The sequence below is a fragment of the Coregonus lavaretus genome (assembly GCF_964263955.1).
Source record: "Coregonus lavaretus genome assembly, chromosome: 32".
NCBI lineage: Eukaryota > Metazoa > Chordata > Actinopteri > Salmoniformes > Salmonidae > Coregonus > Coregonus lavaretus.
Window position 1 is genome coordinate 32,352,495 of NC_140019.1, and position 27,510 is coordinate 32,380,004.

The window sequence follows — 27,510 nt, forward strand, 5'->3', positions numbered from 1 at the left end:
AGTTTTGATCAATCATTGTTTATTAGTGGTAAATAATTTACTTGCAATGCAAAATGATGCCTCACCAGAGCAACGTTGACGTTTCTCTAACTTGCTGGCTAGCGAACTTTTAAACTGTACAAGTGAAGTTAACCAGCAACCCATGTCTATAAAATAAATTGCATTTAGGATATTTGTTCAGATAATTTGGTGACAGTACTCTGTAACTTTGCGAAACTCAAGATGACCTTCCGAAAATGGTACCCCAACCTGGCTGTGGTCGCACGTGTCCGACTTGACCAAGGTATGGCTAATTAGCTAGCTAACGTTAGCTTTAGCTAGCAAGTATTTTTAAGGCAGCTTCTGTGTTTAATAGTCTAGTCAACCAATGGAATGGGTATTACGTTTGGCTGAACTGTCAGGTTGAAAACAGCTCCCTTCAAATTGATTCCACTTGTACCAGGTCATGGGATTCAGTTGTTGTCAAATTACCAGTAACGTTTTATTTGACTTTTCGTAGCAGATTAGGAGAATTAATTTAGTCGGTCATGAGAAGGGTTAGGATTAGAGTTAGTAAAGAAAACAAAAACGTTTTAAGTTAATTTGACAAGAACTGGATCCCTTCTAGCCATGACCCTCGTGCCACTGCCGTGCGCTGGCAAATGCAATTACGCGCTTCCCGGAATCTAGTGAGCACGGGAAATGTAGTTCTAGACCGCAGTGTTTACGTCTCTGTTCAAGTGCAGAACAGTAACTAGATTTCCATAGAGCAATGCAGTGGGACACAATTTATAACCACCTTACCTTCACGTTTTGGAACATAATTCCGGATTTTTAAATATCTCGTTTTCACTCGTTTTGATTTATGTTCGTCTGAAGTAGCCTACGGTCGCAGCGCTTGCTTAACTGTCATCCAGGGTTGTGTTTTGTATCTGACAGTGGAGTATGGCGGACGGTGGCCGCTTCTACAGCGGTAAGTTACCCTGGGACAAGGCTTCAAACCTGCTTCTAAACAGTTGTTTTCCTCCTTTACCTAGATCAGGAGGGAGTTGTCGTGCAGAGAGATGTCACAAGCAAAGGCAAACTACCAGGAGGTAAAACGCCGAAGTGTGAACAATTAAGTGAGGCGATTGGCATATGGGGACAGGACAGCCGTTTACATTTTCTGTGACCGACATGTGACAGGCTTTTTAGGCTACATCCCGATTCAGAAACAACCCCCCTAGCACCCCTGGCTACCCCATCCAGTGTTGACAATTATTTTTCAGTGAGAATCGCGATTGGCTTGATTTGTCACTATATTACGTTTTGCCGTTGCCGCGACGACATCACCGCACCAACTGTTCTTGCTGCGGCACAACTGCGGTCCCCGACAGCGTTTTCGCCCACTCTCCGGCCACACACCCCCTCCCCTTGTGCTTCTCAGCCTGTGTGTGCACGGTTGTAGTGACTTCTGTTGCACAGACAGCTTCTCCCAATCTCATTTGAGGCAAAATTGAGTCGGAAAATTTGCAAAATGCTGTACAAACCATAGAAATCATCGGTGTCACCAAAGGCAGCCTGAAAAGTAACTGAATTTATCGCTAGCCTTTTTTTTACCAATGAAAATATCTGCAGGGATCTGAAAACTCGCTACATTTGCAACACTGGTGATGTTAGTCAGTTGGCCAGACTGAGGCATGCTCAATGTTTTAAATGCTGATGAAGTGTTTTTGCCATTTATTACAAAAATGTGCAGCCACTTTAATCACCTTTTTAAAATATGCAGTTATGTGATGAATAATCTACAAATGTGTCGGTAATAATAACAACATGATAATATATATGAATAAACAGATATTCATACCAGAAGATTGCCCTTACGAGGTTGTTTATGATGATCCATCCTCTCCCTCTCCCTCCCCCAGAGCATGACATCAGAGTTGCGGACCCTCAGTTCCGGGGGGGCCGTATGGGTCGGGGCCCCTTTAGGGGCCCAGTCTACTACGACGGCCCGGCCAGGCAGCAGAGGTCTCGAGGGGGCCCAATGGGTGGGTTCAGGGGCCCTGGACCGGGACCTCGGGTCCGCTTCGAAGATAGCTATGTAGACGTAACTATGAACAGCGGGAGCCCACAGGATGGCAGCTCTCACCGCAGATTGTGAGTGAGATTGCATACTACTACTGTTACATGGCAGCGATAAGATTGACTGTTACTGTCTATAAATAAAGATACGATTTGTGAGATGATTCTTTGTCAGGTAACACTGTGCACTCTGACCCCTTAGCAACCCATACAGGTGGCCGAATCGGAGAGGCGATGGGCAATTTGACCGAGACAGAAGAGGAGCTGGGGGCCACAGAGGAGGAGGAGAAAGAGGAGGTGGTGGAGGAGGAGGAAGAGACAAGAGCAGTTGGTACAAGATGATTGTGAGTATCTTTAACAAAGAATATGACAATTATCTATTTCATTTTGATAAACTATTTTATAGCCAACTAACTGCTCTCTCTGGCAGATTCCCTATGGGAGGAAATACGACAAGAAGTGGCTGCTGACGGCTTTACAGAACCTGTGCTCCGTACCCTTCACACCTGTACAGGTAAGTTACTGGCAGACGGCCCAGCCGGGATCATAGAACTTGACTGGTGGGTTAAATGTTGTTTTTCTGATCACTGGGATAGAGGAGTCTAATGTATGCTTTGAAACCTACAGTGGGGGAAAAAAAGTATTTAGTCAGCCACCAATTGTGCAAGTTCTCCTACTTAAAAAGATGAGAGAGGCCTGTAATTTTCATCATAGGTACACGTCAACTATGACAGACAAATTGAGATTTTTTTTCTCCAGAAAATCACATTGTAGGATTTTTAATGAATTTATTTGCAAATTATGGTGGAAAATAAGTATTTGGTCACCTACAAACAAGCAAGATATCTGGCTCTCACAGACCTGTAACTTCTTCTTTAAGAGGCTCCTCTGTCCTCCACTCGTTACCTGTATTAATGGCACCTGTTTGAACTTGTTATCAGTATAAAAGACACCTGTCCACAACCTCAAACAGTCACACTCCAAACTCCACTATGGCCAAGACCAAAGAGCTGTCAAAGGACACCAGAAACAAAATTGTAGACCTGCACCAGGCTGGGAAGACTGAATCTGCAATAGGTAAGCAGCTTGGTTTGAAGAAATCAACTGGGGAGCAATTATTAGGAAATGGAAGACATACAAGACCACTGATAATCTCCCTCGATCTGGGGCTCCACGCAAGATCTCACCCCGTGGGGTCAAAATGATCACAAGAACGGTGAGCAAAAATCCCAGAACCACACGGGGGGACCTAGTGAATGACCTGCAGAGAGCTAGGACCAAAGTAACAAAGCCTACCATCAGTAACACACTACGCCACCAGGGACTCAAATCCTGCAGTGCCAGACGTGTCCCCCTGCTTAAGCCAGTACATGTCCAGGCCCGTCTGAAGTTTGCTAGAGTGCATGTTAGAGCCGATTTGGGCATATTTTGTATAAAAGACTGAACATACTGAGCTCCATGTACATTTGTGTAAATATATTAAATATTAATGTATATGATGAAATATTAGGTACGTACCTTTATGATTTATTTACCGGATTGAGATATATTCATTTGTTATTAGTGTAACTCAGTTTTTGGCCCCCCCTCTTGCCCATTCATTGTACTGTGTTAATTGTGTTAGTATAAAGGCAGGAAGTTGGGCCTTCGGGGGGAGGAGTCCTTGCTAGATGCGGGAGCGGTATAGTTTTTTGACCATATAGACATACAGAAATACAGACAGACAGGTCATATTATATTATGTATTTGCATTTCAAGTAATCTCTGCTTTAAGTTGATTGGAGAATACCTTTTTGTTAGATAAGAAGAATAAACATTTTTTGTTGCACTATATCCCTGGATCTCATTGAATGTTTGGCCGTTTGGAAACGTTGAGTGTGGACTGTATGCGTCCGAAACAACCCCGCTTCAGGCTAGGGCAGTGGCTATGGTAAAGAGGAAAGGAAGCCACTACATTCAAGTCAAAAAACTCCGTGAAGGATTACTACCGGAAGGAAATCTCCGGTTCGGACACACGCTGGATTTTGTTCTATTTGTAATTGCATTCGGACCATAAGGACAGCTCGCTTGGAAGGATTTGAACTCCTAGATTTCGTCAGCCGTGAGTAACCACTGCGAATGAATGAGCTGCCCTGTTCAAGGCGATCGTTTGATCATGCATATTATGGAAGCGCAAATGTGCTTATAATTGGAATGTTTGATAAACTTGGGAATGGAATTCAAAATACAGCGCTGTGAAAACAATTAAGAAGTTTAAGTTTGGGAAACACAGATCCTATGCACAATGTAGCCTAATCATATATGTAATATTTGGCCTAACGTGGAAATGCAATCCATCAACGCAACGAATGCAACTTAAGGATCTAAAGATACTGCGTGTTAAAACTTCATTAAAGGGACAAAACCTCAACGGGATGAAATGTTTAAAACGCATCTAAAATGCCAAACTTGCACATGTGCAATTCAAAATGGGTCAATATGCTGAAATGGATGACTGTGTTTTTAAAGATTAAAGGAGGTCTAAAGGGGCATTACGTTTAACAATCAAACCAACAACCGTGTCATTGTAAATTGAGTGAACTAAAAGTGAATGATGGAGGAGGAAATCCCAAATAAGACTCCACTGGAGAGGGCAGAGGAGCATCTAAATTCACTCTATGCAGCCCGGAGAGGCAAACTTGGAGTGTGTACACGCAAAATGAATGAAATAAAAGTCCTTCTTGTTGATGGAGGAAACATTGCAACTGTGAATGAGAGTCTTGAAGCATTTGATGCTGTGCTCAATGACTTTAAGAAGGCTCATGAATCTGTGCTAGAGCTGGTCACAGAGGAGGAACAGGAACAGGAGAGCATTAACTATTATCAACCAAGAATGAGAACTTATGAACATTTCCTGAAAGAGGTGGAAATATGGAAAAAGGCTGAAGTTGAGCCACAAACGCTCATTGAACCACATGACAGCATTTCCAATGTGTCAAAAATATCAAGTAAAACTAAGTATTCTAAGACTGCTTCCTCAGTGTCCTCTGAACGCCTTAAAGCCGAGGCAGAACGAGCAGCTCTACTAGCTCGCCAAGCATCATTACAAGACAAGCATGCATTGGAACTGGAGAAAGCTCAACTGAATGTTAGGATGGAAAAAATGGCACTGGAAACGGACATAGCAGCATATAATGCCAAACTGAAGGTCCTGGAGAGTACCGAGTCAACTTCTCAATCCCATTCTGTGGCAGCCCATTTACTAAGCCAAGAAGATGGAATGAACTCTTATTTTGAGAAACAGGAACCAGAGGTCTATGTGGAACCTGAACCATCACCTGTTGAGTTTGCTGCATTAGGTGCAGTTCCAAAGACCCCACTACAAAGAGTTTTACAACAACCGACCACAAAGCCATCAAACCCTATTCCGAAAACAGTCGTAAACCACACTCTTCAGCAGCCAACAGCAAGGTCTAGCAATCGACACAGAATCAACACTGCGGGTATCAGCCATAATACCAGCCATGATAACCTCTCTACTGTCATGCAAAGGCAGAATGAAATTGCTGACCTCCTTGTACTACAGCACAAACAAGCCACACTCCCTGTTAGGGAGATACCTATGTTTGACGGTGATCCTCTAAACTTTAGGCCATTCATGCGTGCATTTGAGCATGGTATAGAAGATAAGACAAGCAGTCACCAGGATAGGCTCTATTACCTGGAACAATACACCTCTGGTCAGCCCAAGGACCTGGTCCGTAGTTGTCTGCATATGGAAGCCAGAAGAGGCTATGCAGTAGCTAAGAGGTTGTTAAAGGAACACTTTGGCAATGAAATCAAAGTCACCACTGCTTACATGGAAAAGGCTTGGAACTGGACAAACATCAAACCCGATGATGGAAAGGGACTGGGTGGTTATGCACTCTATCTAAGAGGTTGCTGTAACGCTATGCAAGACCTACAGAACATGGAAGAGCTTAATCTTCCCTCCAACATAAAGCTGATCATGTCAAAACTTCCCTACAAACTAAGGGAAAAATGGAGGTCTATGGCATGTGATATTTTAGAGAGAAGTCACCTGAGGGCCCAGTTGTGACCTGGTAACGTTCATGGAAAAACAGGCCAAAATACTGCAGGATCCGTTGTATGGAGATATTCAAGATCCCCTGTACAACAAAAGGTTTTTAAAACCCAAAACAGAAGCTGACTTTAAACAGCAGTTCAAGTCCAAGAGTAGGGGAAGCAGCTTTGCCACTACAGTAGCTGTAGTGGCAGATTGTGACTCTGAAAAACCTTTAAAAGAACAAACATTCAAAGTAAAGAGACCAGGCACCTACCCTTCTGATGCTCCCAGTATCTCATGTATATTTTGTGCTGGTGCGCATTTATTGGTCGACTGCCAACAGGTGAAGGCACAGCCACATGAATTCAAGGTTGAGTTTCTGAGATCAAAAGGCCTTTGTTTTGGCTGTTTGATGAGAGGACACTTAAGCAGAGAATGTAAAAGAAGGATGACCTGTCAGAGCTGTCAAAGAAAGCACCCCACTATCCTGCACATTGAAGGAAGAGAGAGATTTAGATCTCAAAAGGCAGATATGAGTGGTGTAGCAGTAAAGCGGGAGGAGACTGTCAGCAGTGCTCTTGTTTCACTGGAAGCTGGTGAAGATACCGGGGCCGGTACAGATTGTGCACTTGCAATTGTGCCAGTTCAAGTAAAGGTGGCAAATGGAAGCAAGTCTGTGTTAACCTATGCGTTTCTCGATTCTGGTAGCTCAGCAACATTTTGTACGGAGAGACTCATGAGGCAGTTGCAAGCTAAAGGCAGTGCGACTGAAATTCTGCTACGCACAATGGGGCAGGAGAGTCCTACCAAGAGCTTTGAGATATCTGGATTAGAGATTGGCAATGTGGAAGGCGACACATTTCTTGCATTACCAAAGGTCTACACCCAACATAAGATCCCAGTGACAAGAGAGAACATTCCCACTCAGAAAGAGCTCAAAAGGTGGCCATACCTGAAAGAGGTTCAGTTGAAGGAGATTGATGCTGACGTCGAACTTCTGATTGGCGTAAATGCTCCAAAGGCAATGGAACCCTGGCAAATCATAAATAGCCAAGGCAACGGACCGTATGCAGTGAAAACCCTCTTTGGATGGGTGATGAATGGTCCTCTCAACAGTTGTACCATGGCAGAAGAATCCGGGCGTCCTACGGTGATGGCCAATCGTATCTCAATGGCCGACCTGGGGGTTCTTCTTGTAAATCAGTACAACCATGACTTCCCTGAGAGAGAGTATGAAGAGAAAAGTGAGATGTCAGCTGAGGATCGTAGGTTTATGGAGATAGTATCAAGCTCCATAACCCTCAAAGACCATCACTACTACTTACCGTTGCCCTTTCGCAACAAAGATGTAGTCCTGCCAAACAACCGCGACATGGCAAAGCAGCGGGCTCTAAATATTATCAGGAAGTTCAAGAAGGACAAAGGTTACGCTGCAGAGTACAAAGGCTTCATGGAAGAGATGATAACAAAAGGTTACGCCGAGAAGGTACCACAAGAACAGCTCCTCAGAGAGAAAGGCAAGGTATGGTACATACCACACCATGGCGTTCACCATAAGCGCAAAGGAACGATACGAGTGGTGTTTGACTGTTCATCATCCTATAAAGGTACATCTCTTAACAGTGAACTCCTTCAAGGCCCTGACCTGGCAAACACGCTTATAGGAGTCTTGCTAAGATTTCGGCAAGAGCACATTGCCATGATGGCAGACATCGAAGGAATGTTCCATCAAGTACGTGTCCATGAAGATGACTTAGACTTCCTGCGATTCCTATGGTGGCCGGATGGTGATACTAACAAAAGATTGGAGGAGTACAGAATGACAGTACATCTTTTCGGTGCTATATCCTCTCCAAGTTGTGCAAACTTTGCACTGCGAAAGACTGCAGAAGACAACTGTGAGGGGTACGATGAAGAGGTGATTCAAACAGTCAAGTCCAACTTCTATGTTGATGACTGCCTCAAGTCAGTGGCCACAGAAGAACAAGCCATAGCTCTCACAAGAAACCTCAGGGATGTGTGCTCTCAAGGTGGGTTCAAATTGACCAAGTGGGTCAGCAACAGCCGCACTGTACTAGCTTCTATCCCTGATGAACACAAAGCCAAGCAGATAAAAGAACTGGACCTGGACAGAGAAAAGCTGCCTGTTGAAAGAGCACTTGGAATCCGATGGAACATTGAAAGGGATGTGTTTACCTTCCAGGTCACTGTCAAGAACAGACCCCTTACAAGAAGAGGTATTCTCTCAACTGTCAGCTCTATTTATGATCCATTAGGTTTCCTCGCCCCATTCGTATTAAAGGCAAAGCAAATTCTTCAAGTGCTCTGCAAGCTAAAGTGTGGATGGGACGAAGTCATCCCTGAAGAACACTCTATTTCATGGAAGAGATGGCTCTCAGAGCTGGACCAGCTCTCCAGATTCCAGATCAACAGGTGTATGATGCCGGAGAACTTTGGTCAAATCAAGACCGCACAGCTGCATCACTTCGGTGATGCAAGTGAACAAGGTTATGGCACGGCAAGCTACCTTAGGTTCACAAACGTTATGGAAAAGGTCCACATCGCATCCATACTGGGGAAATCAAGGGTGACTCCACTCAAGCAGATGACGATCCCCAGACTGGAACTTGCTGCAGCAACATTGGCAGTGCGAGTGGACAGGATGTTAAGGTTGGAGCTCCAGATTGAACTTGAGGAGTCAACTTTCTGGACAGACAGCCAGTCGGTGCTAAAATACATCCGCAACGATACCAAGAGATTCCATACTTTTGTGGCTAATAGGGTTGCTATGATCCGTGACCTATCGAAAGCAAAACAGTGGAGGTATTTGAACTCCAAACACAACCCAGCCGATGATGCCTCGAGGATTACATGTTGAAACTTTCCTGAACTCAAAGAGATGGCGCAAAGGACCAGAATTCCTGGAGAAAACAGAAACACAATGGCCGAAAGTCCCCGAGGAGCTTGGCTCCATCCCTCCAGATGATCCAGAGGTGAGAAAAGACGTCATCGTAAACAGTACATGTGTGGAAGAAAAGAGTCCGACCAGCAAACTGATTGAGTACTATTCAACATGGAACAGCTTGAAGAAAGCAGTTGCCTGGATGCTGAAACTGAAGAGACTTCTACTACAGTTAAGCCAGAAAAGGAAAGTTCTCACCCAAACTGATCCAGGATCAGATCAGAGTCTGACAAACTCACTGAAGGAACAAATTGACAAGTTCAAACTGACGTTTGGAAAAGAAAGTCTGTCTGTAGATGACCTAGATGAAGCAGAAAAGGTCATCATTCGATTTGAGCAACGACAGCACTTTAAACAAGAAATTGCACTAGTTGTAAAAGGAAAACAATGTGCCAAGAGAAGCGGCTCAATCTGTAAGCTTGATCCAATAGTTGACAATGGCATTCTGAGAGTAGGAGGAAGGTTAAGCAAAGCTGCTATGCCTACGGAACTAAAGAATCCTATGATCCTGCCCAAAGACTCCTACATCTCCAGACTGATCTTACTCCACATCCATGAGCAGGTTGGCCACTCTGGGAGAGGTCACATGCTTTCTAGACTTCGCCAGCGATATTGGATACCCTGTGCCAACTCCTTAGCAAGGAAGATCCTTAAGAGCTGTGTCTTCTGCAGGCGGATGCAAGCTAGAGCTGGGGAACAGAAGATGGCTGACCTTCCACAAGATCGGGTAGCACCTGATTTGCCGCCTTTCACCCATGTGGGCATAGATTACTTTGGCCCCATAGAGGTGAAGCGAGGCCGCGTTCATGTGAAGCGGTATGGTGTGATCTTTACTTGCCTTGTGAGTCGAGCTGTCCATCTAGAAGTTGCTAGTTATCTGGATACTGATTCCTGCATCAATGCCCTGCGCAGGTTCATCTGTCGAAGGGGCCCAGTAACAAGTATCAGAACAGACAATGGCACCAACTTTGTTGGAACACACAGAGAGCTAGGAGAAGCTCTGAAAGAGCTGGATCACAACAAGATTCAAAATAAATTACTGAAGGAAGGAGTGACATGGTCATTCAACCCTCCCTCTGGAGCCCACCATGGGGGGGTATGGGAGAGGTTGATCCGACTGGTGAAAAAGATCCTCTATTCAGTCCTTAAAGAGCAAGTACTGGATGATGAGGCTTTGCAGACAGCCTTGTGTGAAGTTGAGGCGATTATGAACGACAGACCAATCACTACTGTAACAAATGACCCTAACGATCTAGAACCCCTGACTCCGAACCATCTGCTTCATCTGAAAGCAAAGCCAGTCCTGCCACCAGGACTATTCCAGAGAAGTGACCTATACTCACGAAGGAGATGGAAGCAAGTACAATATATCACTGACCTCTTCTGGAAGAGATGGATCAGGGAGTATCTTCCACTTATGCAGGAGCGGAACAAGTGGAACAAAACTAAGAGAAACTTCAGTCCTGGTGACCTTGTGGTCATCGTCGATGACACCGCCCCAAGGAACTCTTGGCTAATGGGGCGTGTGGTGAAGGCTTTGCCAGGGGCCAAAGGTCTTGTCCGGAGCGTCATGGTTAAGACTAAGACCAATATCCTACAGAGACCTATCAATAAACTCTGTCTGCTCCTTGAGGCGACGAAGTGAGACACACACACACACACACACACACAGTGCTCCATCTTTGAATCACGTGCACCTCTGATTCGTTGATGTCGTACTCTTACATTCTTTGATGTCATACATTTTGTGGACGTCAAACTCTTGACATTTTTTGGAAGTTGAACACCTTTACACTTCAACTCAGACTGAGATCTATGGACTATTTTCCTATATGGCACCTTGTATATTTGTATATAGCTATGAACTGTAATGGTGCTCTGGTATAGAATGTTTTTGTATTGGCTCTACGTTTGAATATTAAGTAATTGTTGTGCATTCAGTGCAGTCAACAATTAGGGGCCGGTATGTTAGAGCCGATTTGGGCATATTTTGTATAAAAGACTGAACATACTGAGCTCCATGTACATTTGTGTAAATATATTAAATATTAATGTATATGATGAAATATTAGGTACGTACCTTTATGATTTATTTACCGGATTGAGATATATTCATTTGTTATTAGTGTAACTCAGTTTTTGGCCCCCCCTCTTGCCCATTCATTGTACTGTGTTAATTGTGTTAGTATAAAGGCAGGAAGTTGGGCCTTCGGGGGGAGGAGTCCTTGCTAGATGCGGGAGCGGTATAGTTTTTTGACCATATAGACATACAGAAATACAGACAGACAGGTCATATTATATTATGTATTTGCATTTCAAGTAATCTCTGCTTTAAGTTGATTGGAGAATACCTTTTTGTTAGATAAGAAGAATAAACATTTTTTGTTGCACTATATCCCTGGATCTCATTGAATGTTTGGCCGTTTGGAAACGTTGAGTGTGGACTGTATGCGTCCGAAACAACCCCGCTTCAGGCTAGGGCAGTGGCTATGGTAAAGAGGAAAGGAAGCCACTACAGTGCATTTTGATGATCCAGAAGAGGATTGGGAGAATGTCATATGGTCAGATGAAACCAAAATAGAACTTTTTGGTAAAAACTCAACTCGTCGTGTTTGGAGGACAAAGAATGCTGAGTTGCATCCAAAGAACACCATACCTACTGTGAAGCATGGGGTGGAAACATCATGCTTTGGGGCTGTTTTTCTGCAAAGGGACCAGGACGACTGATCCGGGTAAAGGAAAGAATGAATGGGGCCATGTATCGTGAGATTTTGAGTGAAAACCTCCTTCCATCAGCAAGGGCATTGAAGATGAAACGTGGCTGGGTCTTTCAGCATGACAATGATCCCAAACACACCGCCCGGGCAACAAAGGAGTGGCTTCGTAAGAAGCATTTCAAGGTCCTGGAGTGGCCTAGCCAGTCTCCAGATCTCAACCCCATAGAAAATCTTTGGAGGGAGTTGAAAGTCCGTGTTGCCCAGCGACAGCCCCAAAACATCACTGCTCTAGAGGAGATCTGCATGGAGGAATGGGCCAAAATACCAGCAACAGTGTGTGAAAACCTTGTGAAGACTTACAGAAAATGTTTGACCTGTGTCATTGCCAACAAAGGGTATAACAAAGTATTGAGAAACTTTTGTTATTGACCAAATACTTATTTTCCACCATACTTTGCAAATAAATTCATTAAAAATCCTACAATGTGATTTTCTGGAAAGAAAATTCTCATTTTGTCTGTCATAGTTGACGTGTACCTATGATGAAAATTACAGGCCTCTCTCATCTTTTTAAGTGGGAGAACTTGCACAATTGGTGGCTGACTAAATACTTTTTTCCCCCACTGTATGTACAGTACCAGTAAAAAGTTTGGACACACCTACTCATTCAAGGGTTTTTCTATCTTTCTTTTTTTACATTGTAGAATAATAGTGAAGACATCAAAACTATGAAATAACACATATGGAATCATGTAGTAACTAAAAAAAGTGTTAAACAAATCAAAATATATTTTATATTTGAGATTCTTCAAATAGCCACCCTTTGCCTTGATGACAGCTTTGCACACTCTTGGCAGTCTCTCAACCAGCTTCACCTGGAATGCTTTTCCAACAGTCTTAAAGGAGTTCCCACATATGCTGAGCACTTGTTGGCTGCTTTTCCTTCACTCTGCCGTCCGACTCATCCCAAACCATCTCAATTGGGTTGAGGTCGGGGATTGTGGAGGCCAGGTCATCTGATGCAGCACTCCATCACTCTCCTTCTTGGTCAAATAGTCCTTACACAGCCTGGAGGTGTGTTGGGTCATTGTCCTGTTGAAAAACAAATGATAGTCCCACTAAGTCCAAACCAGATGGGATGGCGTATCGCTGCAGAATGCTGTGGTAGCCATAAGTGTGCCTTGAATTCTAGATAAATCACAGACAGTGTCACCAGCAAAGCACCATAACACCTCCTCCTCCATGATTTACGGTGGGAACTACACATGCGGAGATCATCCGTTCACATACACTGCGTCTCACAAAGACACGGTTTGAACCAAAATTCTCAGATTTGGACTCCAGACCAAAGGACACATTTCCACCGGTCTAATGTCCATTGCTCGTGTTTGTTGGCCCAAGCAGGTCTCTTCTTCTTATTGGTGTCCTTTAGTAGTGGTTTCTTTGCAGCAATTTCACCATGAAGGCCTGATTCACACAGTCCCCTCTGAACAGTTGATGTTGATGTGTCTGTTACTTGAACTCTGTGAAGCATTTATTTGGGCTGCAATTTCTGAGGCTGGTAACTCTAATTAACTTATCCTCTGCAGCAGAGGTAACTCTGGGTCTTCCATTCCTGTGGCGGTGAGAGACAGTTTCATCATAGCGCTTGATGGTTGTTGCGACTGCACTTTCAAAGTTATTGAAATGTTCCGTATTGACTGACCTTAATGTCTTAAAGTAATGATGGACTCTTTGCTTATTTCAGCTGTTCTTGCCCAAATAGGGCTATCTTCTGTATACCCCCCACCTTGTCACAACACAACTGATTGGCTCAAACGCATTAAGAAGGAAATAAATTCCACAAATTAACTTTTAACAAGGCACACCTGTTAATTGAAAGCTGGTTGAGAGAATGCCAAGAGTGTGTAAAGCTGTCATCAAGGCAAAGGGTGGCTATTTGAAGAATCTCAAATATAACATATGTTATTTCATAGTTTTGATGTCTTCACTATTATTCTATAATTTCTTTTTACAAATAAAGAAAAACCCTTGTTCAAACTTTTGACTGGTAGTGTATGTCTGGCTATTGTTTGTCTATTAAACCTATAAATATAGAAGTACATGTTGAGGATATTTACAAGTGCATTTAAGTATTAGTATTGTTTCTTTCTCTCTCTCTCTCAACCCCCCCCATCCCTTTCAGTACCAGATTGAAGGCCATAAAGCCCAGTTCTACCTCGAGGATGCCTGTTCAGCCAACGCACTGTGCAGAGTCTCTCGCCAAATCACAGACACTGAGGGCTACAAGGTAAAGCAGCATTCTCACTAACCGTTGGCTATACTCCTGGCTATTACATTTACATTTTAGTCATTTAGCAGACGCTCTTATCCAGAGCGACTTACAGTTAAGTGAGTGCATACATTTTCATACTTTTTTCATACTGGACCCCCGTGGGGATCGAACCCACAACCCTGGCGTTGCAAACACCATGCTCTACCAACTGAGCTACAGAGGACTTATGTGTACTTTATCCCTTCTATTCCTCAACCCATGATCTCCCAATTCAATGTTATTTGATAAGAGCTGCAGATTGAATGTTAATATATACTGAACAAAAATATAAACGCAACATGTAAAGTGTTGGTCACATGTTTCATGAGCTGAAATAAAATATCCCAGACATTTTCCATATGCACAAAAAGCTTATTTCTCTTAAATTTTGTGCACAAATTTGTTTACATCCCTGTTAGTGATAATTTCTCCTTTGCCAGTATAATCCATCCACTTGACAGGTATGGCATATCAAGAAGCTGATTAAACAGCTTGATCTTTACACCGGTGCACCTTGTGCTGGGGACAGTAAAAGGCCACTCTAAAATGTGCAGTTTTGTCACACAACACCATGCCACAGATGTCTCAAGTTTTGAGGGAGTGTGCAATTGGCATGCTGACTGCAGGAATGTCCACCAGAGCTGTTGCCAGAGAATTGGATGTTCATTTCTCTACCATAAGTCGCCTCCAACGTCATTTTAGAGAATTTGGCAGTACGTCCAACCGGCCTCACAACCGCAGAGAACGTGTAACCACACCAGCCCAGGACCTCCACATCTGCGGGATCGTCTGAGGGGGTGCTGAGGAGTATTTATGTCTGTAATAAAGCCCTTTTGTGAGGAAAAACTAATTCTGATTGGCTGGGCCCTGGCTCCCCAGTGGGTGGGCCTGGCTCCCAAGTGGGTAGGCCTATGCACTCCCAGGCCCACCCATGGCTCCGCCCCTGCCCAGTTATGTGAAATCCATAGATTTGGGCCTAATTAATTAATTTATATTGATTGATTTCCTTATATGAACTGTAACTCAGTCAAATCGTTGCAATTGTTGCATGTTGTGTTTTTATATTTTTGTTCAGTATATTTATTGTTGCCATCTGTGGGCAGTGTTTGAAGTTACTACTTATTTATAACCATGTTTATGCTTCCTATACCCCCCACCCCACCCCCACACACCGCTCCTCTCTTCTCCAGGTGATAGTGCTTATGAACCCCTGTCCTCCTCCCTCCATCCTCAACACCCAACTGAAGCCTGAGGACATGGAGCACTTAAAGGTGAGAGATGGAGGGAGGGGTGAGCGATGAAAATAATATGGATGAATATGAGTAACTTCTGTAATATCTCCCTCAGCAATGCATGGCCAAGCGCTTTGATGGCTCCCAGCGAGCACTGGACCTGAACAACATCCGTACTGACCCAGGTAGCACCCCATACTACCTGGAGATTCAAACTAACCACTCTTTCTATCTTCCTCTGTCCTGGTCTAAAATGTATGTACCTCTGTTTCAGACTTGGTGTCTCAGAACATCAGGGTGATCTTGAGCAGAAAGACCTTTATGGATGCTGTGGTCAAGATCATTGAGGAAAACATCCCTGAGGTAATACTATAATAATACCCAATCTATACCCATACAGTTTTATTTTGTTGAGCTAAAATGTGTAGATCTCTTGTCCTATTCTCTTATCTCAGCTGGTGTGTCTGAACCTGAGCAATAACAAGCTGTATAAACTGGAAGATGTGGCAGATCTGATAAGCAAGGCCCCACACCTGAAGACCCTCAACCTCTCCCACAATGAGGTGAGAGAAGAGACTGACCCTTAACCCTAATCTCTAACCTTGTCTATTCATTTGGGGGCGAATCCTAACTTCCACATCACATTTTTACTTTGTCATGCATTGATGTCAATGAGAGATTACAAGTCTGGATTTTCCCCTTAATCTGCTCGCTTAACCTTTTCCCACTCAATCCTCTTCTTTCTTTCTCCATCTTCTCAGTTGAAGTCAGATAAGGAGCTGGATAGGTTGAAGGGTTTGAAGCTGGTTGAGCTGTGGTTGGACCGTAACCCACTGTGTGACCAGTTCAAGGACCAGCGCACCTACATCAGGTCAGTCTCTGAGCCTGGGGGTTAGGCTGTGTGGGGGTTAGTTAGTAGGTAGATAGATAGATAGGAGCACTGACATAGTCCAGTGGATGTCGTGGCCCTGTTGACTCCATTACTTTTGAGTGGGTGTGGGATGTGACTTCTCTGTTCCTGTTCCCTCTCCATGGTGAACATCAGTGCCATGAGGGAGAGGTTTCCCCGGCTGCTCAAACTGGTAAGATTTTCGCTTTTCTTCTCAGATCCTCTCCATCTTTGTCTGCATCTGATTTGTTTGTTTGTTTGTTTCCTTTTGTTGTTTTGTTGTGTTGTTCTGTAGGATGGTCATGACCTCCCCCCGCCGATAGTGTTTGAAGTGGTAGCACCCACCACCATCCCCCCCTGCAAGGTCTGGTCCGTTTTGGTTCACAGAATAACAAAAGGTGCACTTGATTCAGCTTGCTCGCTTGGTTGACAGATGCTCTTTTCTTTGACCAATCTAGGGTAGCTACTTCGGTTCAGAAGAAATCAAGGTCCTCATCTTGCATTTCCTGCAACAGTAAGTGTATTCACATATCTTTTGTCAAGATTCAAGTATATTCCTTCATAAAGGATATCTTTGTCACGTCTAAGACAAGCAACAAAATGCATACTACCGCGCTCTGAGAAAATCTGTCCAAATCAAAGTATGCGAAACTGAGCACGGGGGGCACATCTCGAAGGCGTACTCCGTTTGTACATATTTTGAAGCATGCATCGATGCAAGCTTCAACGGAAAGTATGCAAAGAAATATGAAGCAACCATGTAAAAAATTACGCACAATTTATTGAAATGAATGGCAACCATTATTTGAGCTGAAGCAAGAGAAAATACACTCAGACATCGTAATTAAATGTTGCCTATTCACATCTCATGTGTTGCCGGACTACAATATTTTATCTTGATACGTTAATAAATACATGCTGTGTTGATTTTGGCATGTTTACCTGCCTACGTACCGTAGATCGCAAGCCCATAATAAGTCAATAGGGCTAACTGGCTAGCTACTAGGACTGTTAGCTAGCCAGATAGCCACGAAGAATTGACATCTATCTTGCATAATATTAGTTTTAGGTCATTTTGCCTGTTAAACTATCTGGTTAGCTACATTATTAATATTCACATTTAGCTAGCTGATAGTTATGAAGTAAAACGGTTGCTTTGTGTATATCTTGTTTCGTCTCTTGCCATTTAACTGTCTGGAAGACGGTTCAGTGAATGGGTAAGTCTATAGTAAGTCAATAGGGCTAACTGGCTGGCTAGCTAGCCACGAAGAATTGGTAGCTACCCACGAAACATGTACATCTACCTTGCATAACTTTAGTTTTAGGTCATTTTGCCTGTAACTAGCTGGCTAGCTAGATTATTACGATTCACATATCTAGCTGATAATTCTGAAGTAAAACGTTTGCTTTGTGTATATCTTGTTTTGTCTATTGTTGCCATTGTTCTGGCAGGAAGAAGGTTCAGTGAATGGGGAGGTGAAGCGTGAGATAATACAGTAGGGAGAGTGGGAGTGCTTCTCAAATGTAATGTTTTATGCATTCTCCACACTCGTCCTCACAAGAACGCACTCAAGAGAACGTGGTCGGAGAATGTACTCAGAGCATGAGAGTGTGGAGTGCGGTAGTATGCATATTGAGAAACACCCAGTGTGTATGACCTCTATGACAGCTATTACAGCGTTATAACCTCTGATGGGTACTACAGTGTTATAACCTCTCTGACGGGTACTATAGTGTTATAACCTCTCTGACGGGTACTATAGTGTTATAACCTCTCTGACGGGTAGTACAGTGTTATAACCTCTCTGACGGGTAGTACAGTGTTATAACCTCTCTGACGGGTAGTACAGTGTTATAACCTCTCTGACGGGTACTATAGTGTTATAACCTCTCTGACGGGTAGTACAGTGTTATAACCTCTCTGACGGGTAGTACAGTGTTATAACCTCTCTGACGGGTACTATAGTGTTATAACCTCTCTGACGGGTAGTACAGTGTTATAACCTCTCTGACGGGTAGTACAGTGTTATAACCTCTCTGACGGGTACTACAGTATTATAACCTCTCTGACGGGTACTACAGTGTTATAACCTCTCTATGACAGGTACTACAGTGTATATGACTCTGGGAACAGACAGCCTCTTCTAGAAGCCTACCATGATGGTGCCTCCTTCTCACTTAGTTTGCCATCCAGCCAGAACCCAAACAGGTCTCTCACACACACACACACAGTGCCATACACATTTCTCCATCTGAATGTCTGGATCGTGGGGGTTACGAATTACATATTTCTTTTTTATATTTTTCTGTCTTCATAGGTGTAGTTTGAGCGAGTACCATAAAGACAGCCGTAACATAAAGCGACTCAAAGATCCATGTGAGTCTTCCAAATATTTATGTCAATAACCCAAGTCTGTCATCGACAGATTTGTCTGTTGTATTTCTGTAATAATGTGTGCATCTTCTAAATGTCTCCTGAGTGGCGCAGTGGTCTAAGGCACTGCATCGCAGTGCTAACTGTGCCACTAGAGATCCTGGTTCGAATCCAGGCTCTGTCGCAGCCGGCCGCGACCGGGAGACTCATGGGCGGCGCACAATTGGCCCAGCGTCGTCCAGGGTAGGGGAGGGAATGGCCGGCAGGGATGTAGCTCAGTTGATAGAGCATGGCGTTTGCAACGCCAGGGTTGTGGGTTTGATTCCCACGGGGGGCCAGTATAAAAAAAAAAATGTATTCACTAAACTGTAAGTCGCTCTGGATAAGAGCGTCTGCTAAATGACTAAAAATGTAAATGTAAATGTAAATGCTTCCCTCTGGAATCTGCTCCCCACAGCAACACGGTTCCGACTGCTGAAGCACACACGGCTGAACGTGGTGGCGTTGCTCAACGAGCTGCCTAAAACTCAGCATGACACGGCCTCCTTCAATGTAGACGTCAACACCCACACGGTTAGGCAATATCTGATTTTATAGTTAATGTTGCATTCTCAATACTATCATTATTAGTTCTAAGTTCTTCTGTTCATGGGTGGGTTTTTTGTTTTTGTTTTTTAAAACCTTGGATTTTCTATTTTTCAGACCACATTACTGTCCTTCACGGTCAGCGGAATGTTCAAAGAAGTCGATGGTAAATCTCAAGAAGCGGTTAGGGCCTTCTCTCGGGTCTTCATCGCAGTTCCTGCTGGGACTTCTGGGTAAGTCGAATGAGGACCCTCGTTCACCTGATTTTAGTTCTAAAAACTCAAATACGTCTCTTATAAGACTGTCTGTGTGCTGAAGAATGCTAAAATGATATATCTTATATGATATACGAAAACAATCGTCAACGAATATTAATAAATATTGGCATCAGTAAAAAGATAAACAAAAAAAATAACAGGCCAACTGGTCCTAAATTAACGAAATCGGGGGGGATACATTGAAAGAACGTTTCAAACCATTTGCCTCCGTTTCTCCCTCGCCAGTCTGTGCATAGTGAACGACGAGCTGTTTGTGCGCATTGCCACAACGGAGGAGATCCAGCGTGCGTTCACTGCTTCCGCCTCCACTCCCTCCAGCAGTCCAGCGCCCACCCTCAACACCCCCCAGCAGGAGATGCTCTCTGCCTTCTCCCTCAAGTCTGGCATGAACCTTGAGTGGTCGCAGAAGTAAGTTTGTGGGCGTGTTCGAGCAGATACATTTTGCTAAGTCATTGGTCACCGCCTTTCAAAGTGAGTTGCATTATGGGGATAAAATGTGTCCGACTTTTGTCTACATGTCGACTGCATGAACTTTATAAAAACCATGTGATCAAAGGTCATGCAGTTTTTTTATGAAGTCGCCTTCAAGTCGCTGCAGTTGCTTCTCACCGGTTGCACCATGCAGCCGTCGCCTGGCTACTGGGAGGTACTATTTGTCAACCAATCATTAGGGTGTTTTTCTTTGACCCACGCGAACGGTACCCAAGATGTAACGGAAACAGGAACCAACTTTTCCACAATTCAGATCATATTCAGTTCATATTCATACAGTGGATATGTACAAATAGTGATATTTTGAGGCGCTCTCCTGATGAAACTACGGAGGAGAGTAAATTAAATTGAGATCACCTTTACTCCACACACAGAGACTCATACAAAGCTCTGCCTCGCCCTCCATTTGGCAAATCTGACCATAACTCTATCCTCCTGATTCCTGCTTACAAGCAAAAACCTATACAGGAAGTACCAGTGACACGCTCAATTCTGAAGTGGATTGATGAAGTGGATGCTAAGCTACAAGACTGTTTTGCTAGCATAGACTAGAATATGATCCGGGATTTATCCGATGTCATTGAGGAGTTTACTACATCAGTCACCGGCTTCATTAATAAGTGCATCGACGACGTCGTGACTATACGTACAGTGCCTTCAGAAAGTATTCGCACCCCTTGACTTTTTCCACATTTTGTTGTGTTACAGACTGAATTTAAAATGGATTAAATAGAGATGTTTTGTCACTGGCCTACACACAATAAGTGTTCAACCCCTTTGTTATGGCAAGCCTAAATAAGCTGAACAAAAATATAAATGCAACATGCAACAATTGCTAAGATTTTACTGAGTTACAGTTCATATAAGGAAATCAGTCAATTTAATTAAATTCATTATGCCCTAATCTAGGGATTTCACATGACTGGGAATACAGATATGCATCTGTTGGTCACAGATACCTTTAAAAAAAAGGTAGGGGCGTGGATCAGAAAACCAGTCAGTATCTGGTGTGACCACCATTTGCCTCATGCAGCGCGACACATCTCCTTCGCACAGAGTTGATCAGGCTGTTGATTGTGGCCTGTGGAATGTTGTCCCACTCTTCTTCAATGGCTGTGTGAAGTTACTGGATATTGGTGGGAACTGGAACACGCTGTCATACACGTCGATCCAGAGCATCCCAAACATGCTCAATGGGTGATATGTCTGGTGAGTATGCAGGCCATGGAAGAACTGGGCCATTTTCAGCTTCCAGGAATGGTGTACAGATCCTTGTGACATGGGGCCATGCATTATCATGCTGAAACATGAGGGGATGGCGGCGGATGAATGGCACGACAATGGGCCTCAGGATCTCGTCACGGAATCTCTGTGTATTGAAATTGCCATTGATCAAATGCAATTGTGTTAGTAGCTTATGCCTGCCCATACCATAATCCCACCATGGGGCACTCTGTTCACAATGTTTACATCAGCAAACCGCTCGCCCACACGATGCCATACACGTGGTCTGCAGTTGTGAGGCCGATTGGGCATACTGCCAAATTCTCTAAAACAACGTTGGAGGTGGCTTATGGTAGAGATATTAACATTAATTTCTCTGGCAACAGCTCTGGTGGATATTCCTGCAGTCAGCATGCCAATTGTACAATCCCTCAAAACATGAGACATCTGTGACATTGTGTTGTGTGACAAAACTGCACATTTTAGAGTGGCCTTTTATTGTCCCCAGCACAGGGTGCACCTGTGTAATGATCATGCTGTTTAATCAGCTTCTTGATAGGCCACACCTGTCAGGTGGATGGATTATCTTAGAAAATGAGAAATGTTCACTAAATTGAAGAGAAATTTGCTTTTTGTGCGTATGGAACAATTCTGGGATATTTTATTTCAGCTCATGAAACATGGGACCAACACTTTACATGTTGCGTTTTATATATATTTTCAATATACAGTATCAGTCAAAAGTTTGGACACACCTACTCATACCAGGGTTTTTCTTTATTTGTACTATTTTCTAAATTGTAGAACAATAGTGAAGATATCAGAACTATGAAATAACACATATGGAATCATGTAGTAACCAAAAAAGTGTTAAACAAATCAAAATATATTTGAGATTTCAGATTCTTCAAAGTAGCCACCCTTTGCCTTGATGACAGCTTTGCACACTCTTGGCATTCTCTCAACCAGCTTCATGAGATAGTCACCTTGAATGCATTTCAATTAACAGGTGTGCCTTCTTAAAAGTTAATTTGTGGAATTTATTTCCTTCTTAATGCGTTTGAGCCAATCAGTTGTGTTGTGACAAGGTAGGGGTGGTATACAGAAGATAGCCCTATTTGATAAAAGACCAAGTCCATATTATGGCAAGAACAGCTCAAATAAGCAAAGAGAAATTACAGTCCATCATTACTTTAAGACATAAAGGTCAGTCAATACAGACAATTTCAAGAACGTTGAAAGTTTCTTCAAGTGCTGCAAAGAAACCACAACTAAAGGACACCAATAATAAGAAAATACTTGCTTGGGCCAAGAAACACGAGCAATGGACATTAGACCGGTGGAAATCTGTCCTTTTGGTATGATGAGTCCAAATTTGAGATTTTTGGTTCCAACCACCGTGTCTTTGTGAGACACAGAGTAAGTGAACGGATGATCTCCGCATGTGTGGTTCCCACCATGAAGCATGGAGGAGGAGGTGTGATGGTGTGGGGTGCTTTGTTGGTGACACTGTCTGTGATTTATTTAGAATTCAAGGCACACTTAACCAGCATTGCTACCACAGCATTCTGCAGCAATACGCCATCCCATCTGGTTTGGGCTTAGTCCCACTATCATTTGTTTTTCAACAGGACAATGACCCAACACACCGCCAGGCTGTGTAAGGGCTATTTGACCAAGAAGGAGAGTGGTGGAGTGCTGCATCAGATGACCTGGCCTCCACAATCACCCGACGTCAACCCAATTGAGATGGTTTGGGATGAGTTGGACCGCAAAGTGAAGGAAAAGCAGCCAATAAGTGCTCAGCATATGTGGGAACTCCTTCAAGACAGTTGGAAAAGCATTCCAGGTGAAGCTGGTTGAGAGACTGCCAAGAGTGTGCAAAGCTGTCATCAAGGCAAAGGGTGGCTACTTTGAAGAATATAAAATATATTTGGATTTGTTTAACACTTTTTGGGGGGTTACTACATGATTCCATATGTGTTTTCATAGCTTTGATGTCTTCACTATTATTCTACAATGTAGAAAATAGTAAAAATAAAGAAAAACCCTTGAATGAGTAGGTGTGTCCAAACTTTTGACTGGTACTGTATGTAAATTAGATTTCTGTATTTCATTTTCAATACATTTGCAAACATTTCTAAAAACATTTTCACTGTCATTATGGGGTATTGTGTGTGTGTAGATGGGTGAGAGGAAAAACATCATATTTAATCAATTTTGTATTCAGGCTGTAACACAACAAAATATAGAATAAGTCAAGGGGTATGAATACTTTGTGAAGGCACTGTTCATGTTTCAAGTAGACCACCATAGTCACTGTGCCCAAGAATGCCAAGGTAACCTGTCTAAATTACTATCGCCCCGTAGCACTCAAGTCTCTAGCCATGAAGTACTTTGAAAGTCTGGTCATTGCTCACATCAACACCATCATCCCAGACCCCCTGGACCCACTCCAAGTCGCATACCGCCCTAACCGATCCACAGATGACGCAATCTCTATTACACTCCACACTGCCCTTTCCCACTTGGACAAAAGAAACACCTTCGTGAGAATGCTGTTCATTGACTACAGCTCAGCGTTCAACACCATAGTGCCCTCCAAGCTCATCACTAAACTAAGGTCCCTGGGACTGAACACCTCCCCCTGCAACTGGATCCTGGACTTCCTGACAGGCCGCCCCCAGGTGGCGAGTGTAGGCATCAACACATCCACCACGCTGACCCTCAACACGGGGGCCCGTCAGGGGTGCGTGCTTAGTCCCCTCCTCTACTCCCTGTTCACCCACACACGACTCCAACACCATCATTAAGTTTGCCGACGACACGGCGGTGGTAGGCCTGATCACCGACGACGATGAGACAGCCTATAGGGAGGAGGTCATTGACCTGGCAGTGTGGTGCCAGGACAACAACTTCCCCCTCAACGCCAGTAAGACAAAGGAGCTGATCGTGGACTACAGGAAACGGAGGGCCGAGCACGCCCCCATTCACATCGACAGGGCTGTAGTGGAGTGGGTTGAGCGCTTCAAGTTCCTCTGTGTCCACATCACTAAGGATCTATCATGGTCCAAACACAACAACACAGTCGTTTTAGAGGGTACAACAATGCCTCTTCCCCCTCAGGATGCTGAAAAGATTTGGCATGGGCCCTCAGATCCTCAAAAAGGTCTACAGCTGCACCATCGAGAGCATCTTGACTGGTTGCATCACCGCTTGGTATGGCAACTGCTTGGCATCAACAGGGGGTTACAGTGGGTAGTGCTTACGGCCCATTACATCACTGGGGCCGAGGTCCCTGCCGTTCCAGGACCTCTATACCAGGCGGTGTCAGAGGAAGGCCCCAAAAAAATTCAGACTCCAGCCACCCAAGCCACAGACTGTTCCCTCTGCTACCGCACAGCAAGCGGTAAACAACCCTGAGCAGCTTTTACCCCCAAGCCATAAAACTTGTAAACAGCTAAATAGCTAATCAGATGGCTACCCGGACTACCTGCATTTACCTGTTTTTGCACTAACTCTCTTGCACTGACTCTATGCACACACACTGGACTCTACCCACACACTCAACACATACTTACACTGACACCCCAACACACACATACATACTACATACGCCCACACAACATGCACACACATGCATACTAACGCCACACACACACTTTCACACTCACCACATATGCTGCTGTTACTGTCTTGTCTATCCTGTTGCCTAGTCACTTGAGCCCTACCTATATGTACAGTACATAGCTACTTCAATTACCTTGTATTTCTGCCATGTTATTTACTACTCCCTATTCATGGGTGCATGTTTCATCACTATTGTTTTGAACATTCGTTTTGAACTAATGCCTGACTGAGCATTCTACTCAATGCATCATGAGCGCTGATGAAGGTTTGATAAAAAGTGCATTAGTGGCTTGGAAATACTATGACATTCAAAAGGAGGCAAATAATTAGTAGGAAAACCTTTATCATCATTTTGATTTCACCAGATTGACTTTAGATGTAGTATAACCACAGATTTTTATAACTAAACCATGATAGACGACAGCCTTTCGTTTCCAATGAAAACAAATGAGCCTTAGTTTGGCAGAACGAGCAAAGACGTGGGCAGATCCAAGCACGATTTAGCGAGGTCCTATTAGCGTGTTCTAGCATCATCTGCATATTTCCGTTAGGGAACTCCTACTTTGTGAAGTGCGCGTGTGCAATAACTCAATTGGCCTTTGCACTCCTTCTAAACGACGCAATTTTTTAAAACTTTTGCAAAGGGTAAAGTATGTAAACCTTAGTACACTCTGTTCATAACAGATTTGAGTTTTGGGAACAGAAAACTGTATTGAGATCAAATGTTTCATCGATGAGAACATTTGCAGAATGTCGGCCAAAATTAATGTCGTTCAATCTCCTCCCACTGCCCGCCAGTGGGCTTCCTCTCACTACCATAGTGAGTGGAAACGCCAAGCGGATGCTTCACATTTATACATCCAGTGAAATATCTGTCTCATTGTTCTATCTGTGCTATAACGTTAGCTAGCTAGCTAATATTGAGGGGAGGCCACCGGATTTTAGCTAGCTAATGTTAGCACTGCTAGCTATTTTTGACTAATTTTGATAGCTAATGACAACATTGCCATCTGTCTAAAGTAAATTTGACGACCAAATATTTCACCACTTTAACAATATCATCGTATTTCCAGGCACTATAGTGTAATTTAGATGAAACAGTAGTTAGCCTGCGTCCAGAATGACTGGGTTTATCACCACTTTAGGGCACCACTATGGCGCTGCCGATAGAGGGTGGCTTGAGAACATTCATAACAATCGCATGACGCGACCGACTGACTGAGGTGCAACCTATGAAGACACCGAGTGTACGAAACATTAGGAACACCTTGCTAATATTGAGTTGCACCCCCTTTTGCCCTCAGAACAGCCTCAATTCATTCTGGCATGGACTCTACAAGGTGTCAAGCGTTCCACAGGGATGCTGGCCCATGTTGACTCCAATGCCTCCCACAGTTGTATCAAGTTGGCTGGATGTCTTTGGGTGGTGGACCATTTCTTGATACATACGGGAAACTGTTGAGTGTGAAAAACCCATCCGCGTTGTAGTTCTTGACACTCAAACTGGTGCGCCTGGCACCTACTACCATACCCCATTCAAAGGCACTTTAATATTTTTATTAACATTTATTTATTTTATTTTGTCTTGCCCATACACCCTCTGAATGGCACACATACACAATCCATTTCTCAATTGTCTCAAGGCTTGAAAATTGGAGGGTTGGAGACATGTTTATTTTGACATTACAAAGATAAACTTTTATAAACAATGGCAACACTGCCACGTTGCACAGAGCCTTGCTGTAGGTAAACCACAACAGTGTCCGACTGTCGGCTGTCGTAGATGCACCTCCCCCAACTTAACTCATCGACTTTCCTCTACTGTTGTCTGTGTTAGCATTATTACTGCTCGAACACACCCTGTGTGTGCGTGTTTGACAGAGGGTAAATGTTAAAGGTCAAATTGTAAAGGTCGATGTTTGGTGCAGAAACATTCACTGTGACGTTCTCTCTGTCAGGTGTCTTCAGGACAATGAGTGGGATTTCAACAAAGCTGCACAGATCTTCACACAATTAAAGGTAAAGTATCATGAATTAACTGTCAAATAAAATATTGATTAAATACATATTCTGAGTTTTTCACTTTGTCCAACTAAATGTTTTTCTCCTCTCCGTCTCCCTCAGATTGAAAGCAAGATCCCAGATGTCGCTTTTATAAAGTGAAGAGTAGGAAGAATACATGCTGTTGATAGTGAACATTAGATTTTCGGTTAAGAATTGAACAAGAATAGAATAATTGTATATATTTTATATGGGTTTTGGTTTTATCCTTTATTCTTTGTATTGTTTTACTGAAGTAGAAAGAATATCCACAACATTTAATTTCTGCCCCATTGTTTTAGTAACAGTGTCAAGGTTGTTTGACTTGATGACTGATGTGATGATATAATCTTGGTTATTGTAACCTTAGTTTAAAGTCATGTTTTCATTGTAATACAGTAAAAGAAAAAGCCATTGGTTTTGAATTTGTGTTAAACCTGTTTAAGATTGTTATAAAAATGACTATCAAAATGTATCAAATTCACACATGCTCTGAAAATAAATTGTATTCCACACACAGCAAAATTATGATTATCACTGGATGACAGTACCAAATGAACAGATACCGGTCGCGTTCAGCTGCTCAGACATTGCATGCATCAACCAATTGCTGACATTGTAAGATCTGGCATGTATCAGCAACGCCTGGGCAGCGGTAGACAAGAAGAACGGGCACACCGTTTTG

The 27,510-nt window shown here is 43.4% G+C and overlaps 1 protein-coding gene across 2 annotated transcripts; it reads left to right on the forward strand.

Moving 5' to 3' along the window:
* The first annotated feature begins 212 nt into the window (after positions 1-212).
* Positions 213-27,341, forward strand: LOC311107374 (nuclear RNA export factor 1-like). Of its 2 annotated transcripts, XM_084149865.1 has the most exons (21): positions 213-283; positions 1,017-1,073; positions 1,887-2,118; positions 2,246-2,387; positions 2,474-2,557; positions 13,953-14,057; positions 15,272-15,352; positions 15,429-15,498; positions 15,588-15,676; positions 15,769-15,876; positions 16,075-16,184; positions 16,359-16,395; positions 16,498-16,566; positions 16,661-16,716; positions 18,307-18,411; positions 18,521-18,579; positions 19,034-19,149; positions 19,279-19,394; positions 19,665-19,847; positions 26,744-26,804; positions 26,910-27,341. In XM_084149865.1, the coding sequence occupies exons 1-21, from the start codon at positions 223-225 to the stop codon at positions 26,946-26,948; spliced, it is 1,980 nt and encodes a 659-aa protein (XP_084005991.1). In that variant the 5' UTR covers positions 213-222; the 3' UTR covers positions 26,949-27,341. The 2 variants fall into 2 exon arrangements, with proteins under 2 accessions (XP_084005991.1, XP_084005992.1); XM_084149866.1 differs by lacking the exons at positions 213-283; positions 1,017-1,073 and adding an exon at positions 699-952.
* The last annotated feature ends 169 nt before the right edge of the window (positions 27,342-27,510 follow it).

What these genes read in the sequence shown, in the direction of transcription:
- LOC311107374 (XM_084149865.1), top strand. Translation starts at nt 223, where the DNA reads ATGACCTTCCGAAAATGGTACCCCAACCTGGCTGTGGTCGCACGTGTC. An exon ending in AACCTTGAGTGGTCGCAGAA is followed by an intron (nt 19,848 to 26,743) that starts GTAAGTTTGTGG and finishes TCTCTCTGTCAG; the next exon opens with GTGTCTTCAGGACAATGAGT. An exon ending in AGATCTTCACACAATTAAAG is followed by an intron (nt 26,805 to 26,909) that starts GTAAAGTATCAT and finishes CGTCTCCCTCAG; the next exon opens with ATTGAAAGCAAGATCCCAGA.